The sequence below is a fragment of the Entelurus aequoreus genome, linkage group LG07, assembly GCF_033978785.1.
Source record: "Entelurus aequoreus isolate RoL-2023_Sb linkage group LG07, RoL_Eaeq_v1.1, whole genome shotgun sequence".
In the NCBI taxonomy this organism is placed as follows: Eukaryota; Metazoa; Chordata; class Actinopteri; order Syngnathiformes; family Syngnathidae; genus Entelurus; species Entelurus aequoreus.
In genome coordinates this window covers 34,900,072-34,915,104 of record NC_084737.1, presented here as the reverse complement: position 1 = coordinate 34,915,104, position 15,033 = coordinate 34,900,072, and the positions used below count along the sequence as shown (strand labels likewise).

Genomic DNA, 15,033 nt, shown 5'->3' with positions numbered 1-15,033 from the left:
AGTGTATTTTTTTATCAATAGAGACATTCTGCTTAGTATTTTTCTCTTCTTGTCCAATAAGACATGGCGTCACTCAATTTAAATGAGGGCTCCAATGGAGGCGGCTCCGAGCAGGAGGCGTTGGCACCGCTTCCTCCCGCCACCAACCCCTGGCCAATGGGTGGGCAGCCTTTCCCCTACCCTCCCTTCCCATCTGCACCCCCCAGCTTCCCGCCTGGATACTCGGACCCATGCCACAGTTTCCACAGTGGGAGTGCAGGCAGCCAGCACAGTGAGGGTGAGCGATGACAAGTTGGATCAAGAGAATTTTTCCAACCGGAATTAATGAGATCATTTGACTCACCATGCCACATGACATGCTGAATGTAAAAGGCACACTTGATGATGCTATTGTTAGCTTCTCGGCTTGGTATTGTAGTAGTACAAGTAGTCCTGTAAATGTTAGGAATTGTACTGCACTTTAAAACTCAACAGAGTTTAAAATCACAACTGAACCAAGATCAAAGGTCAGATAAGTAGAACAATATTTGTATCAAATCTTCTTCCAACAGTGTATTTATTTTTTGGAGCAGGGCTTCTGCTGAAGTTCAATGGCTTTGCCTCAGTTAATAAATGCATGCATGAGCATCTTGCGTCATGCAGCTCCGCAGTACTGGGTGTGCACAAACAAGTCTGATCAGACATGAGATTGCAAATCTCCATATTTAAGAATCAACCCATTCATCTCTATCCTTCATTCTTTGTTTTCATTTTGAATTAACATGTTTTATGTTAAAGTTGCATGCTTGTTGTTCTCTGCACTGAAGGAAAGTGAAAAACTAAAGAACTGTTGGGTCTTACTGTGTGGTTACAGTTGGTGTTTAAAATAGGGCTGTCAAAATTAACACTTTATTGTGGATGAATACATCATCATTATTAATGTAATTGTTTATCATTGTAACGCAATTAACAGACCTGTGGCACATAATGACTCAAAATTCCTGAAATGCCATGCATAGTTGGGCAATTGATGTGGTAGTGACAGGCTGTTGAACCAAACATTTCAGTATGGAAGATGCTAAACAGCACCTTGGTCCTATTCATAACATAATGAAACAGTCGACCAGCAAAATATTGTGCACATTCTGGAGGTTTTCATTTCACCAAAGCACTTCCAGCCTAATACCTGAATTACTAATACAAAAGGAGTAACCGGTACACATTAATATGCAAAAATATTTGTTTATAAAACAAACATTATGTAAAAGGTGTTTACTAAACACATCAAGTGCATGTATATTCCATTCTTTCTTAAAGTCCCTTTGCTCATTCTAAATGAAAAACTATTATAGATTACAAATTAATGATATTTAATCATTGTTAATAAAAGATAATCCACAGAAAACCTTTGATTCATTTGATTAAAAATGTAAATTTTTTGACAGCACTAGTTTAAATCTAATAGCACAATTTAAAAACAGCCACTACTGTGCCAAAGTGCTGTACAAATTAAAAACAGAGAGGTAAAACGTAAAAAAATATACATATAATAAAAATCACAATACGTACAGAACATTCAATGAAATCACAGATAAACAAACCAATACATTTAAATGGTAAAAGCTAAATTAGCACTGCACAATAAGCACTGTAAATGAAATAAAATAATGAATATTCATAAAAATAGTAAAAAAGTCTAAATAAAAACATAAAAATGTCCATAAATGTGTCCAGCGCAGCATGTTTTAAATGCCAGCGCAAATAAGTGTGTTTTTAAAGAAGTTATAGCAGCCCTCAGGTTTATAGGTTTTAAATCAAATGCTACCTTTGCCCAAATTTTGAAAGCAATACATTAGTAAAGTGCCTTGAAATCATTTAAATTGTATTAATTAGGCATAAAGGCACTACTGATATTAGCATAAACCATGAACAACACTATTGGTGCATTTACAAAAGTAGCCAGCTCTAGTCTGTCAGTTATTTAAGGCACTAAACCTCAAGTTGTTAGAAGGTATTGTGTGCAACATAAGAACAAAATTAGACATTTGAGGCAAACAGGGTTCTTTAACCTCAGCAGGAGCAGTCCAGACGTCATCTTGTTTTCAGTTACAGTATCATGAATCCATGTTTATTCTTTTCTGTACAAGCATGAGTGTGAAATGACGTGCTTTCGTGCTTCATGGGGTGTGTTTCTTAAAGGCAAGTTTCCATAATTCAATATATAGTTTTAGTCAGATGAGTCATCCGTAGGGTATACTGTATTCCCGGGCGCGGCACCGCTGCTGCCCACTGCTCCCCTCACCTCCCAGGGGGTGAACAAGGAGATGGGTCAAATGCAGAGGACAAATTTCACCACACCTAGTGTGTGTGTGACCATCATTGGTACTTTAACTTTAACTGTATATACTGGACTAGAGGTGGGAGTTGACAAGATTTTTCTGGTTCCAATTCCACGTTCAATTCTGCTTAACGATTACTTTTTTAGGTTCTCTTATCAATTCTCTTATCGATTCTCATCTGGATAAAAATATAAGTTGATTAGCATTAAGTGTGTTTAGTTTAGAAGAAACATTAATGTACAAACTCATCAGTGAGGTCTTAAGAGTCCGACAACCTTCATGAAGTGCCAGGGTCAGGGTTCTTCAGGAAAAAAGATTTTTGAAAGTAATTAATATAGTAACAAAATGAAGAGTCTATTGTAGAAATAAACAAAATATTACATACAATGATTATTTTTAAAATAATATATGTGCCGACCACTCAAAAGTAAAACTATGTCAGCTAGTGACAAGTACAAGCAAGTTAAGTCGAATAAAAGTGCACATTGTGCAATTCTGCAACCATCAGCTATAATCAATAAGCATTGTTTTGCAGAAAATTAAGCATATCTGTTTTGTTCCAGAAAGGATATGTGATTTTTCTGACTAATTACGATGTCTCCACTATGAATAACAATTCTCACTCTGAGAAAGGAGGAGGCGCGTGTAGCCTCCCAGTCAGACACTGTTTCATCTCGATTTGCATGATAAGTATTAATTTCATGTTTAAAATTAATAATAGCAGCTTATACAATGAGTTGATAACATGACAGGCAGTGTTATTGATTTAGTTAGTTAGCTAGTTAGTTACCTGCAATACATTGCCCCTGTTGCTGTTGGTGAAGATTTACTTCCGGCTCGGGCGGGATCGAAAACTTGTCATTTATTCAAAGTTTTTATATTGTGTGTATGCTAAGGTTTCTGCTAAAATTTCCTCTTTTTAATTAAATATCCACTTTGCAAGTTGCCCTGTTGTTATCCTTTCTCGTGAATAATTCCAGTTTTTGTGCTGCTTCCGCGCCGTGCGTGATGGCGTTACGCTTGTCCACATCCATCGCTAAGGGAATTGGTAACAAAACTGGCAAATGATTCCCAGGAATCCAACACTGCAAGCTGGTTCTAAACAAGAACCGGTTTTTGACTCCCATCCCTAACTGGGGCTATTACAGTACATTTACCGTACTTTAGATAGTGGGGAAGGTGTGTGTAATTGTGTTGTTCCCTTTGTTTCTGCTGGGCAACGGTAGACTGAAGGAGGAGGTAGTCCCAGGACACTGGGGAAATCGGTAAGCCTGCAACACCCCCACATGCCTCCATCCGACTCCTCTTCACCTCTGTTGGTAATTCTTCTCTATGCCAGTGTTCATTCATCAGCTTAATTCTCTTTAGCTTTTTGTCTTGTGCTTGTCTTGTGCTCAACGTTCCATCCGATGTAGCGTATTCCCTGTCCATGTGTCGTCTTTTGTCCTGTGTGTGTGTCATGTATCCATTTTTCTCTCTGAACCTTTTCTGGGCCTGTGTTTGCACTGTACTGGGGAGGTGTATGGTGGTGCAAGACAACCAGTTTCAGCTAGTACTATTTTTCTCACTGATAGAGGGCGATCATGCACCGTTTTAACCCAGTACTGTTGGGCTTCTTTGGTAAAGGGGAAGCTGCAATGTTGGGTAATGACAATGCAATAATATGTTACACCTCATCACTATTTTCAACATTGAACAATAATTAGTAAGCACAAAACTTACATACATATGTATCTGTCATCTTCTGATGCAGGTCTATCATGTTCAATATTTTTTTATGAACATTACGACAACCCAGAATTCTAAATTATTTATGTAAATAGCTGGACAGGAAGTTATTCAAACCAGCATATACAAACATTTGAGTACATCACAATCTGTCAGCCACTACATTCATGTATGTATGTATTACATTTTTCTAAATTCCCATGGAGCATGCCTCATTCTGTATTTGCAGTGTATGCATCTTGTATAAACTGCTATCAAGTTTTATGAATAACAATATTTATTATTTAATATTGATTGTAAGTAAGTCATCACTTACATTATACTATATAAAGAAGGGGTTCTCAAACTTATTTTAGTTTTTTTGCCGTTTCAGATATTGCTTGAAAGTTTAATGAAAATCGGCCGACAACCTTCTATTATTGAGGGACGGCGTGGCGAAGTTGGTAGAGTGGCCGTGCCAGCAATCAGAGGGTTGCTGGTTACTGGGGTTCAATCCCCACCTTCTACCATCCTAGTCACGTCCGTTGTGTCCTTGGGCAAGACACTTCACCCTTGCTCCTGATGGGTGCTGGTAGCGCCTTGCATGGCAGCTCCCTCCATCAGTGTGTTAATGTGTGTGTGAATGGGTGAATGTGGAAATACTGTCAAAGCGCTTTGAGTACCTTGAAGGTAGAAAAGCGCTGTACAAGTATAACCCATTTATCATTTATGTAAGTAAGTCACCACTTCATTCTATTCTTTAAAGCAGGGTTTTTCAAACTTATTTTAGTTTATTTTGCCATTTCAGATATAGCTTGAACGTTTAATGAAAACTGGCCCATAACTTTAATTTATTTTGCTAATTTCAACATTACCTCCTGGCAGAGGTGATAACCAAATCCTCTTTCACCTTTTTCCCAGTTAGAGGTTACCACAACCAGTCAATCCCCTCAATGGTTTAGGCTTAGTTTTCACGTCAGATGCCCTTCCTGACGCAGCCTTGGCCAGGAATCAAACCCATGCCCTCTGCCACAAAAGGCAGAAGTGTGCACTTACACTAACAGGGATTTAACAATAACCTAATAACTGTATTTAAATTAGCTCCATCATATGTTCTGTGGAAAATACAGAAAGACTTGAATAAGACATTTAGTTTTTTTCAACTGTGTCCAGTGGATATTTCTGTTGGCAATTGCTATGCTTTGTGTCCTTATGTCGTTTTGCGCTGGCACTCTACTATAGGGCAATTTTGTCTCAGGGGTTACATTGATAGAAAAAATGTGTCTGGAGGCCGGTGTGTGCATATAATAATTTGCTGGATAAATGCTTGGGTCCCCTTTTCCGGAATACAATACAAACTATGTCTGATATAATGCTAAAAAATAAAAACGTCATGACAGACCACCTCAAAAAAATGTTTTTTTAATAGTGTTTCACTGAATAAGACACCCAGAATAGACATGAAGAATGTTGTCGTATTTTGTCTTTTAGTGGTTTCAAATAGACAGCAAGTATTGTTGTTTTCTCATGTTCCTGCCCAACTTGTTACGTCTGGGTCTTTTTCTCATGCCACATCCAGTCCCCCTCAGTTTTACACCACATCTTCCCTTTAAAACAAAAACAAAACTTAGCTATACCAAGGTATTTCTTTAATCTGTCAAACTCATACCAACCCACTGTACATTTTTCAACAGCATTGAAATCATGTGAAAATACAAAACACTTGTTTTTTTTCTTCGACTTTTCAACAAAACAAAATTCACACATTAACGCCCATCCACCAAGAAAAATAAGAATGTGTAGTTTCTGGCCTTTTTGAAGAATCTGATGGTTTGGGTGCTGAAAGAGGGAGCCCCGCTGATGGCGATTGGTACAGGGAAATTGTCTCTCAACATCATTCTCTGGCATGGGAATAAGTTGATGCCTCTTTCTTCCGATAGTACCATTAGGACTGTGCAGCAGATATAAGCGAGGTGTGCCATGAGCTTGCACTACAGTGCCTTGTGTCTTGGTGATCCACACTGTCCTGATATGAATTGACCTAAATCCCTAACACGATGTCTCTTGTTAAAAATTGTGTGTTTTAGTTTTCTCTCCCTATCCTTCTGTACAACAGCAGTAACATCTGGTACTTTTGGGCATAGGAGAGAAGGGTGTTGGAGAACTGCTGTTTGAAGCCCTCGGCCTTGGGCCGCTGGAAGTCTTCAGGTGCTGAGGCCATGCCAAAGATAGCTCGTTAAAGTGGAAATGCCCAAACAGGGTTATAAAGGTATACCTTGATGACTCTTGGGACAAATGGATTTGCCAAAATCCTCTGAGTCCAGCTTCCTGAAGACCCGTGCACCTGCAAGAGATCTTTAGTGTGTGTTTCACCGATGGTAGGATGCACTTCTCTCTGCAGACCGCTTTGTAGAGGCGGGTAAGGTCTACGCCAGACCTGGGCATTCTATGCCACATCCGACCCTTTGTGCGTCCCTGTCTGGCCCGCGTGAGGCCAATCATGAATTACAAAATACATTTAAAGTATCTATGTCGAGTGTGCAATACAACGGTGCTGCTTTTGTTTTGATAAGCGTTATTTGTATTACTTCCGTGTGGACTATGCTCGTGCGCGGTTGTGAGTGAATGGGAACAGCGACAATCACAGATTACAAAATAAATTTAAAAAAACATCTATGTCGTGCGTGCAATACAACTGTGCTGCTTTTATTTTGAAAAGTGTTATTTATGTGCTTATGTCCGGGTGTAACCTGTGAGTGAAGGTGCACAGCGACAAGTGATGCACGGTTACCCCCGAGATGCTAAAAAGAGAATAGTTGATGATGAATGCCGTGTTTCCAACTAGACATGGACTGCCAAGTATTTCTTTACAGAAATTAAAGGTAAAGCCGTGTGCTTAATTTGTGGTACACAGGTTGCTGTGTTTAAAGAATATAATTTGAATCGCCACTACACGACGAAGCACGAGGAAAAATACCGGAATCTGTCTGATGAAGCGCGCGCAAGGGTGGCTGATGCGTTGATGGTAAAACTGGACTTTTTGACAAATTTCACACCCCCGGAGATGCAGCTGTCAGGACAAGTTTCATCATTTCTCACGAAATCGCCAGAAAAAGTAAGGCGTTTTCTGACGGAGAGTTTATTAAGGAATGCTTATTGGACTCTGTTGAGCTGATATGCCCGTAGAAGAGGGGCGCATTTGAGAACGTGTCACTCTCCTGACGCACTGTAACGAGGCGGGTTGAGACCATCGCTGGAAACTTGGAGCTTCAGCTGAGGACCAGAACGGCCAACTTTGACTGTTTTTCGCTGGCTTTGGATGAGAGCTGCGATGTACGTGACACCGCCCAGCTGCTCATCTTCTTACGTGGGATAACTGCAGACTTTTAAATCCCGGAGGAGCTGGCAGCTATGCAGTCAATTAAAGAGACAACCACAGGTAATGACTTGTTCACATAGGTAAATGCGTGTTTGGACATGTTAGGACTGAAATGGGACAAGCTAGCAGGTGTGACAACAGATGGTTGTCCAAATCTGACGAGGAAAATCAATCAATCAATCAATCAATGTTTATTTATATAGCCCTAAATCACAAGTGTCTCAAAGGGCTTTACAAGCCACAACGACATCCTCGGTACAGAGCCCACATACGGGCAAGGAAAAACTCACCCCAGTGGGACGTCGGAAAAATGTTGGACTTTTAAAGAGGATGCAGGATAAAGTGACAGAAATTGACATTTTTGCATTGTATTACACATCAGGAAGTGTTGTGTAAGACAGTGTTAAAAATAAAACCATCAAAAGCAATCTACTTTTGTATAAAGTTAAGTTAGGTTAAATGAAATTATTATTATTATTATTATTATTATTTATCTTACAGTATATCAAAAATAATTTGAGCAAAATTTAATTGAAATATTGTCGGTGTGGCCCTCCAGCAGTGCTCGGGTTGCTCATGCGGCCCCCGGTAAAAATTAATTGCCCACCCCTGGTCTACGCAGATGCGCACAGAGACAATTTTGACGGCACTGCCACCATTGCAGGACACCTCTTCTACTTTTCATATAACTCCTATCTTTTACATTTTTCCCAACTCCTCCTTCACTTTTCCCAATAAAGGAAAAGGAACACGTCTTGGCGTTGCAAGTGAGAATGTGTTTGCATTCAGTTTCAGCTTGATTGTGTGTGGGTGCTGGGTTTTTTTTGTTTGTTTTTTGACAATTACAGGAAGAGCTCTACCACCCGGTCTCATAACTGGTTTGTTTCTGTTAGCTCTGAGTCACGATCAGCAATCTTGTGATATATTTGTGCTGAAATAGCGTAAACGTCTGCTCCTCTGTCAATCTTATATCTGACTTTGTGGTTTCTGATGGTTACGTCCGCATACCGTGGGTCTGTGCTAGCATCTAGTGCTCCTAAAAACAAACTATCCACCTAGCATCTTGTACTAACTTCCACCACATGCGCCGACTTAGTTGATTTACACACTTTACTATAGTGTCTTTTTTCACTTGTGTGGCAAGTCACAACTTTGGCTGGGCACTGTAATTTTCCATGTATTGTGGATTTTCCACATTTGTAGCATTCCAGTCTGTTGCTGCTTTTATCTTTGTGGGGTTGTTTTGTGTTGTGACGATGTCCTAGCTGTGTACTATTTGTGTTTATTGTATCCAACTGTCAATGTGTCTTATTTCCCCCTTTGCCTCTCCTCTGAGGTCGGTTTGTCGTTTTCCTATTACTTCTGGCTGCCTTGCCATGTTGTTACAGTGTCAGATCCTTTTGTCTAGCTGCATGCTTTCTGCTAAGTTAGAGTCTCTGAGTTCCACCACAAGGCGATCTCTTATTAATTCATCGCGGAGTGCTAGTTGCAGTTTACTGAGTACATTTCAGTGACAAACGAATCCACCGTCTCGCTTGTTGTACACGTTGCTTAAATCTAGCTATCTCGTAGAGTATAATCTTTCTCGGCACAAAGTATAACTCAAACGTGTTTTTATGTCATCATATTGTTGCTTCTGTGCTTTGGTTAATGATTGACCTCGCAGTATGTTATGCGCTTCATTGCCCATGCTGTAAATTAGCGTGTATACCTGGTTGACTTGTGAGCTGAGATGTAGGTTGCTGACCATTCTGAATATTTCATAGAGGCTTTGCAAAGTCAAACACTTCTGGAGGTTGAATCGTAAACCTTAGCTGCTCCCAATGAAATCCTCCGCTTCTTACCGCTGCCACGACACGGACACAATGTTGTATTTTGTCTTTTAGTGGGTTCAAACAGACAGCGAGCTGTTCCACGAAGCAAGTATTATTTTACTGTTTTCCCACGTTCGAGCTCAACTTGTAACATCCGGGTCTTTTTCCACGGCCAGATCCTGTACCCCTCAGTCTAGCCTTCAAATAAGTATACAGCAGAATACACCACAAATGTGGTATTTACAATATTAACTTTGGATAACAAAACGCTGTATATCAGGAACATATGAATGTCACTCCTCTTTTAGACTTAGACTTAGACTTCCTTTTATTGTCATTCAAATTTGAACTTTACAGTACAGATAAGAACAACATTTTGTTGCATTATCTCGTTGTAGTGCAGGATAAAAGAGCACGTCTCAGACCACCTCCTCAATTGACATATTTTACAATCAAGCAAAACGCAATAAAAATGGAACAAACACAACAACAAAAAAGGTCCACAATCTGATCTAGTATCACTTTTCTGCAGCACTTAGTTGTAAAAAATCTGCTTACGCTGATTGCTACATAAAACAAACCCCACCCACTCTACTTCGTGCCTCGTCTGCATGGAGCTACCGTGATGTAGTCCCTATCATTACTGTAATAATGCGTTTATCACTCAAAAGCGCAGATTTCAACCATTAAAATTTCCGTAGTTCAAGATTTGCAGTAATTTGTAAACGGTACTTAACATAAAATTGCCTGCTACAGTTTTGGTGTTAAAGGTTTTAAAAAAATATGTAAACGTCCAGCCGGCCAAGTTGAAAAAATTTACAGGCCGCATACAGCCCATGGGCCGTACTTTCCAAATGTTTCAGAACAAATTAAACACATAGGGCCTGATTTACTTAAGTTTTGTGTTTACTAAAACATGTGCAAACCTGATAGCACACGCAAAGCTGAACTACTAAACGTGTGCAAAGTGGATTGCATCTGTTACTTGAGTAGAATAAGGCGTGCAATCCACTGTTTTCAATAATATGCAAAATATGTGCTGATTATCAACACGCCCACAACACGGGAGGAAAAATGTAAAGTATAGTTATTTAGCACGCATAATGTGATTTATCATCATGTATCACTGTTTTGCGAGCGCTATTTTGTGTTTTATTTTGCACGTGTGGAAAAGACGTGCAAACTGACAGTTCCACACACGGCTGCAGGATCGATGCACGTGCTGCACAGACAGACAATGGACAGAAGAGAATCCCCTCGTCCTACGTGTGTGTGTCAACATTTTGGACGGTCAGAGATGTAATAAAAAATTTGCCATATCGTCAATTCAGCAACATCATTTTATAATTTATAGCTGCTGGATGATTTAAAGGGCTTTTAAAAATGAATTCAATTGATGCATAATGGTGTCCTTTAGTATTTTTTAATAACTTTTTGTCCCACAGAATATATATTTAAAAAAAAAATGTATGTGAAAAAAAGTATGCATTTTTTTCGTACGCGTAAGTTTGGAGTAAGTGCAGCCTCTCACCAATGAGCATACCTTCAGCGGTTAAAAAAAAAAAAAAAGATGTCAATGTAGATGCACTGCACAACTGCTTATAAAATGCCCATAAAAAGTGGTAGATGTCTCCTGCACAGGAATGTGCAGTAAGTGTTTCCGTGGTGATGCCCCGTAAAGTACACGCAACATCCTTATTTAAATAAGGCGGTCTGCACCACTATTCAATGTTAGTAAACACGGCCACTAATAGTATACACGAATGTATAGATTGCACACGCTGTTCAGCGCGTGGTGTTTGGATCTTAGTAAGTCAAACCCATTGTCTTTGTACTTGATGAGGCAAAATGAAGCCATATGTCTTTGTCCAGTTCTCTTTAAATTCTGTTTTCATGGTCCACTGTTCTTTTCTTGCAAAACTTCTGGTTTGAGTTTATTTCGAACATGCATACCATTACAACATGAGACATCGCAATTTACAGTTTCTCTTTTCAACATGTTCGAAAAGGAGTAGGACGAGGCAGAGTTTTTTTAATCCCACCCCATTTTCCCTTACCTAGCAATTGCCAACACTTTTGTTCACTCCCTGTTCTCAATTTGTTCACAATATACTCCATAATTAATAAATAAAAAATAAATAAACGGTGAATAAGATTATCAAAATGTTTATCATGGTTCTTCTTTGCACTTTGTAAACACCATGACATTATGTTCTTTACAAGTGTATGTAAACTTTTGATCGCGACTGTATATAGACATCCTTATACCTGAAGAATGTAATACATTTTATTAGGTTGAAGCCTAATATTTCAGCACTCTAGATCCATCCATCCATCCATTTTCTCCCGCTTATTGAAAAATATGATTAAAACATGTATTAGTTGCACTAAACAGAATTGATGAACATATTTTATAGCTTTATGTTAACTTTTGATAACATTAATGATAACTTCTTCAATGTCGTCATTCTACTGCTTTATATGTGGCGTCCTTTAACAAATATGTTTCCTTGTTGTGTGAAGGATGGTGTGTGTTGTTGCCAGCTGGTCTAAAGCAATCCTTAGTAATGAGACATGTGCTGACACGGGACAAATGTGTCTTCCCAACAGGGAGCCGCAGCAGTGGATCCCACCCCAGTGCAAACAAAGGTAGGCGCTCGTCCCCGCAGGAGAAGTCGCACAAGGCAACATGCGGGGAGTCCGAGCCAGGCGTCCGTGGAGGGAGGCGTGACGACCGGTGCGCCAGTCAAATGAGCCATCACAGCCGCGCCCGATCCAGTTTGAGTCACGGCCACTCGCACAAGAACCAGCACTCCTTCACCCACAGCCACGCCCCCTTCTCCCCGCAAGGACCAGGCTCCTGCGCCCACAGTGAGCAAAGCCACGCCTCCTCCTACGGCCCTCCGGGGTTGCCGCCGCCGTATTGTCTTGCCCGACTGGCCCCGAAAGCCTCGGTCAGCAGCAGCGGCACGCCACCAGGAGCTCCCCCCGGGAGGGAGTTAGCCGCCATTCCCCCTGAGCTCACGGGCAGCCGCCAGTCCTTCCAGCACGCCATGGGCAATCCCTGCGAGTTTTTTGTGGACATCATGTGACAGGACAGTGCCTTCTAAAACACTACAAATTCATTTGTTATTTAACAACTCCACTACTACTGCGTCGCAAAGGATTATGGGAAGGAAGAGGGTGGATGCATGTTCAGTGTACAGTTTAAGTGATTCCGGAAAGATCACTCCATCTTGGATGTGTGTTCCTCTGCAAGACCTGGGCCTGGATCTCAATCCCCAGACCGTCACCCTCATGTCGCACTTATTGTTTTTTTAGGTTTTCTTTTTTTGGGAGCTGATGGGAAGAAAAAAAACGACACGCCGTCCCCAACTTGTGACTGTAGCATAGCCACTGAGTTTTAGAAGCTGTCACCTGCCAACAAGCTACCTCCGACAGGCTAGCGATCGGCACGTATCTTCTTCTTCTTCCCAAGGGGGGTGGGGCGGCTTAACGCATGACTTTCTTGAAGAAAGTTTCACATTTTGTTCAAAGTGTTATACCTTTATTTCGGGCCGGAGGTTGCCTCCTGCCAAAAAAGAACCATTCGTACACTGGAAGATGTTTGTGTTATTTATGTGATTGCTTTGCATTGCTAGTGCCATATGTCATCAATATGGCTGACTGACAATCAGACATCCGTCAATCAGTGGCCAGTTTTCACAGTTGTTGCTGTGCTCTGTCGAATGTATCGTCATCCCCGTCACGTTCACTGTCAACGTCTTGAAATCTGATTGCAAACAGCGGACATCTCCTACAGAGGTTGTTTTAGTTGGTGTCCTCAATCAACAGGCAGTCCCTCCAGGATTTTGCGATGATTGTGCCAATTCATTTGGCAATTAGGCCATTTTTGCCAAGAGAATTCACATCACTACACAATTGTTGTCCTCCCCTTCCTCTTCCTGTCTCAGCACTCTGGGTAACGTATTATAGAAACATTAAGCACTGGCATCCTCACATCTTAGTTTACATGTATTTAAATATGTATTTAAACAGGGTAATATGACTAAGAACCAATTAAAATGTGCAATTCTGACCTAGCCCCGTTATCCAGGTTATCCAGGGTAAATCACACCTAACCTTATCCGTGTCCACACACAACAATGCCACCGTTTAAGACCCCCTCCCCCCCTTCGTGCGCCAGCGCAACGCGACCTAGTACGCATACGCGACCTAGTACGCATACGCGGAAAAAAATGCGCGTGTCATATAGTCATCTCTGACCTGGAAGTGTATTCTTTCTATCTGCGACGGTATAGAAAATGGCTGCTCTTGTTGTGAAGAAGAATTGTTTTTGTGGTCTGACGACGAGGTGGAGTTACTCTTAATAGTGACTCAAGACTATAAAACCTCCATGGCGGCGAGGAATGTTGATTGGGAGTCCTCGCCATCGAAATACGGGGACATTCTGTCGCGTTTTTTGGAGTGCTTCCCACCAAATGGAGGACATAACTAAAGGTATGTTTTTGTGACAAGGTTATTCTGTCTTAATTTAACCACACTTCCTGTGTGGGCGCGGCCTTTTCTGGCGTCACTTCCTCTCCGAACTCACCTTGTAAACGACCAATGAGTCCATACAAAGCTAGGTGCCGGAGATTCAAGAATTACACGGCTGACTTACCCGTGTAAAAAATTGTCCGAGGAGGGGGACCTTAAACGCTGGTTTAGTGTGGCTGAAACGGGGCTTAGGTTAAATAATTATTCGTTTAAGGGGTTAAACGACTTGGCCCCGTTTACACTAAGCCGGATAAGGTTATCTAGGGTAAATCACACCTAACCTTATCCGTGTCCACACACAACAATGCCACCGTTTAAGACCCCCACCTCCCTCCGTCCCCCGGCCCAACGCGACCTAGTACGCATGCGCAGAAAATGCACACGTCATAGTCATCTCCAGTGTTGCTTTGTGTGCAAGTTCTTAAATGTAACTTACCTGAACGATATCCAGTGTTGTGGTATTTCAATTAACTGGAATCCAATGTGCTGTGGGGCCCCATTGTAGTGAATCACACCTGAGCCATCATAAATTAATCAAATCTTTATTGGACACGTAAACAATGTGATAAAGAACATTTTACATCATTCAAACTAGGGATCCAGATATCTGGTCAGGACACTCCTCACTCTTTTGCCTTCACCTTCATTGTCCATTCCTTTTTGGTGACTTTATATACTCTGGACCTAGAGGTTGAGTCGGCGACATACATGGCAGACAATAACTGATACAGTCTGCTTCGCCAGTCCAAATGCATTCTGTTTTCCGTAGTTAGTCTTCCCTCGACGGCCAGGTAATACAAAGCACACGCTACCTTTATCACATTCACGGGAGCTCACATTCTTGTTGACTCTCCTTTGACAAATGGACAAAGTTTTTCGCTAAGTAGAACCACAGCTGACCCGGACATTCCAAAGTTCTCTTGCCGTCTGAGAAGTGTTGTATCTGAAATAGCTGCAATGGCTTTCTCTTAAGGTATTCATGTGTGATTTCCACAAGCGTCTACATTTAGAAGAAGGAGAAACATGGCATGTCTGGATGACTCGCCTCCATATTTCCAGTGGTTAGCTCCGTTGTTATGAAACCGCTTTATTATGAAGCTGGCTGTGGCGTGTTACTTCTGACGTCACTTCCTGTGTGGGCGGGGTCTTTATGGCGTCACTTCCTCTCCGAAATAACTTTGTAAACGATCAATGAGTCCATACAAAGCTAAGTGCCGGAAATTCAAGAAATACACGGCTGACTTACCGGTGTAAAAATTTGTCAGAGGAGGGGGAC

The 15,033-nt window shown here is 41.1% G+C and overlaps 1 protein-coding gene across 1 annotated transcript in view; it reads left to right on the top strand.

Moving 5' to 3' along the window:
• LOC133653720 (segment polarity protein dishevelled homolog DVL-1-like) overlaps positions 1–13,431 on the top strand; it is a 79,313-nt gene extending 65,882 nt beyond the window's left edge. The window contains exons 14-15 of the mRNA XM_062053331.1: positions 62–277; positions 11,829–13,431. Of these exons, the coding sequence (XP_061909315.1) occupies positions 62–277; positions 11,829–12,310 (698 nt within the window). The 3' untranslated portion in view covers positions 12,311–13,431. The remainder of the gene's footprint in view (positions 1–61; positions 278–11,828) is intronic.
• The last annotated feature ends 1,602 nt before the right edge of the window (positions 13,432–15,033 follow it).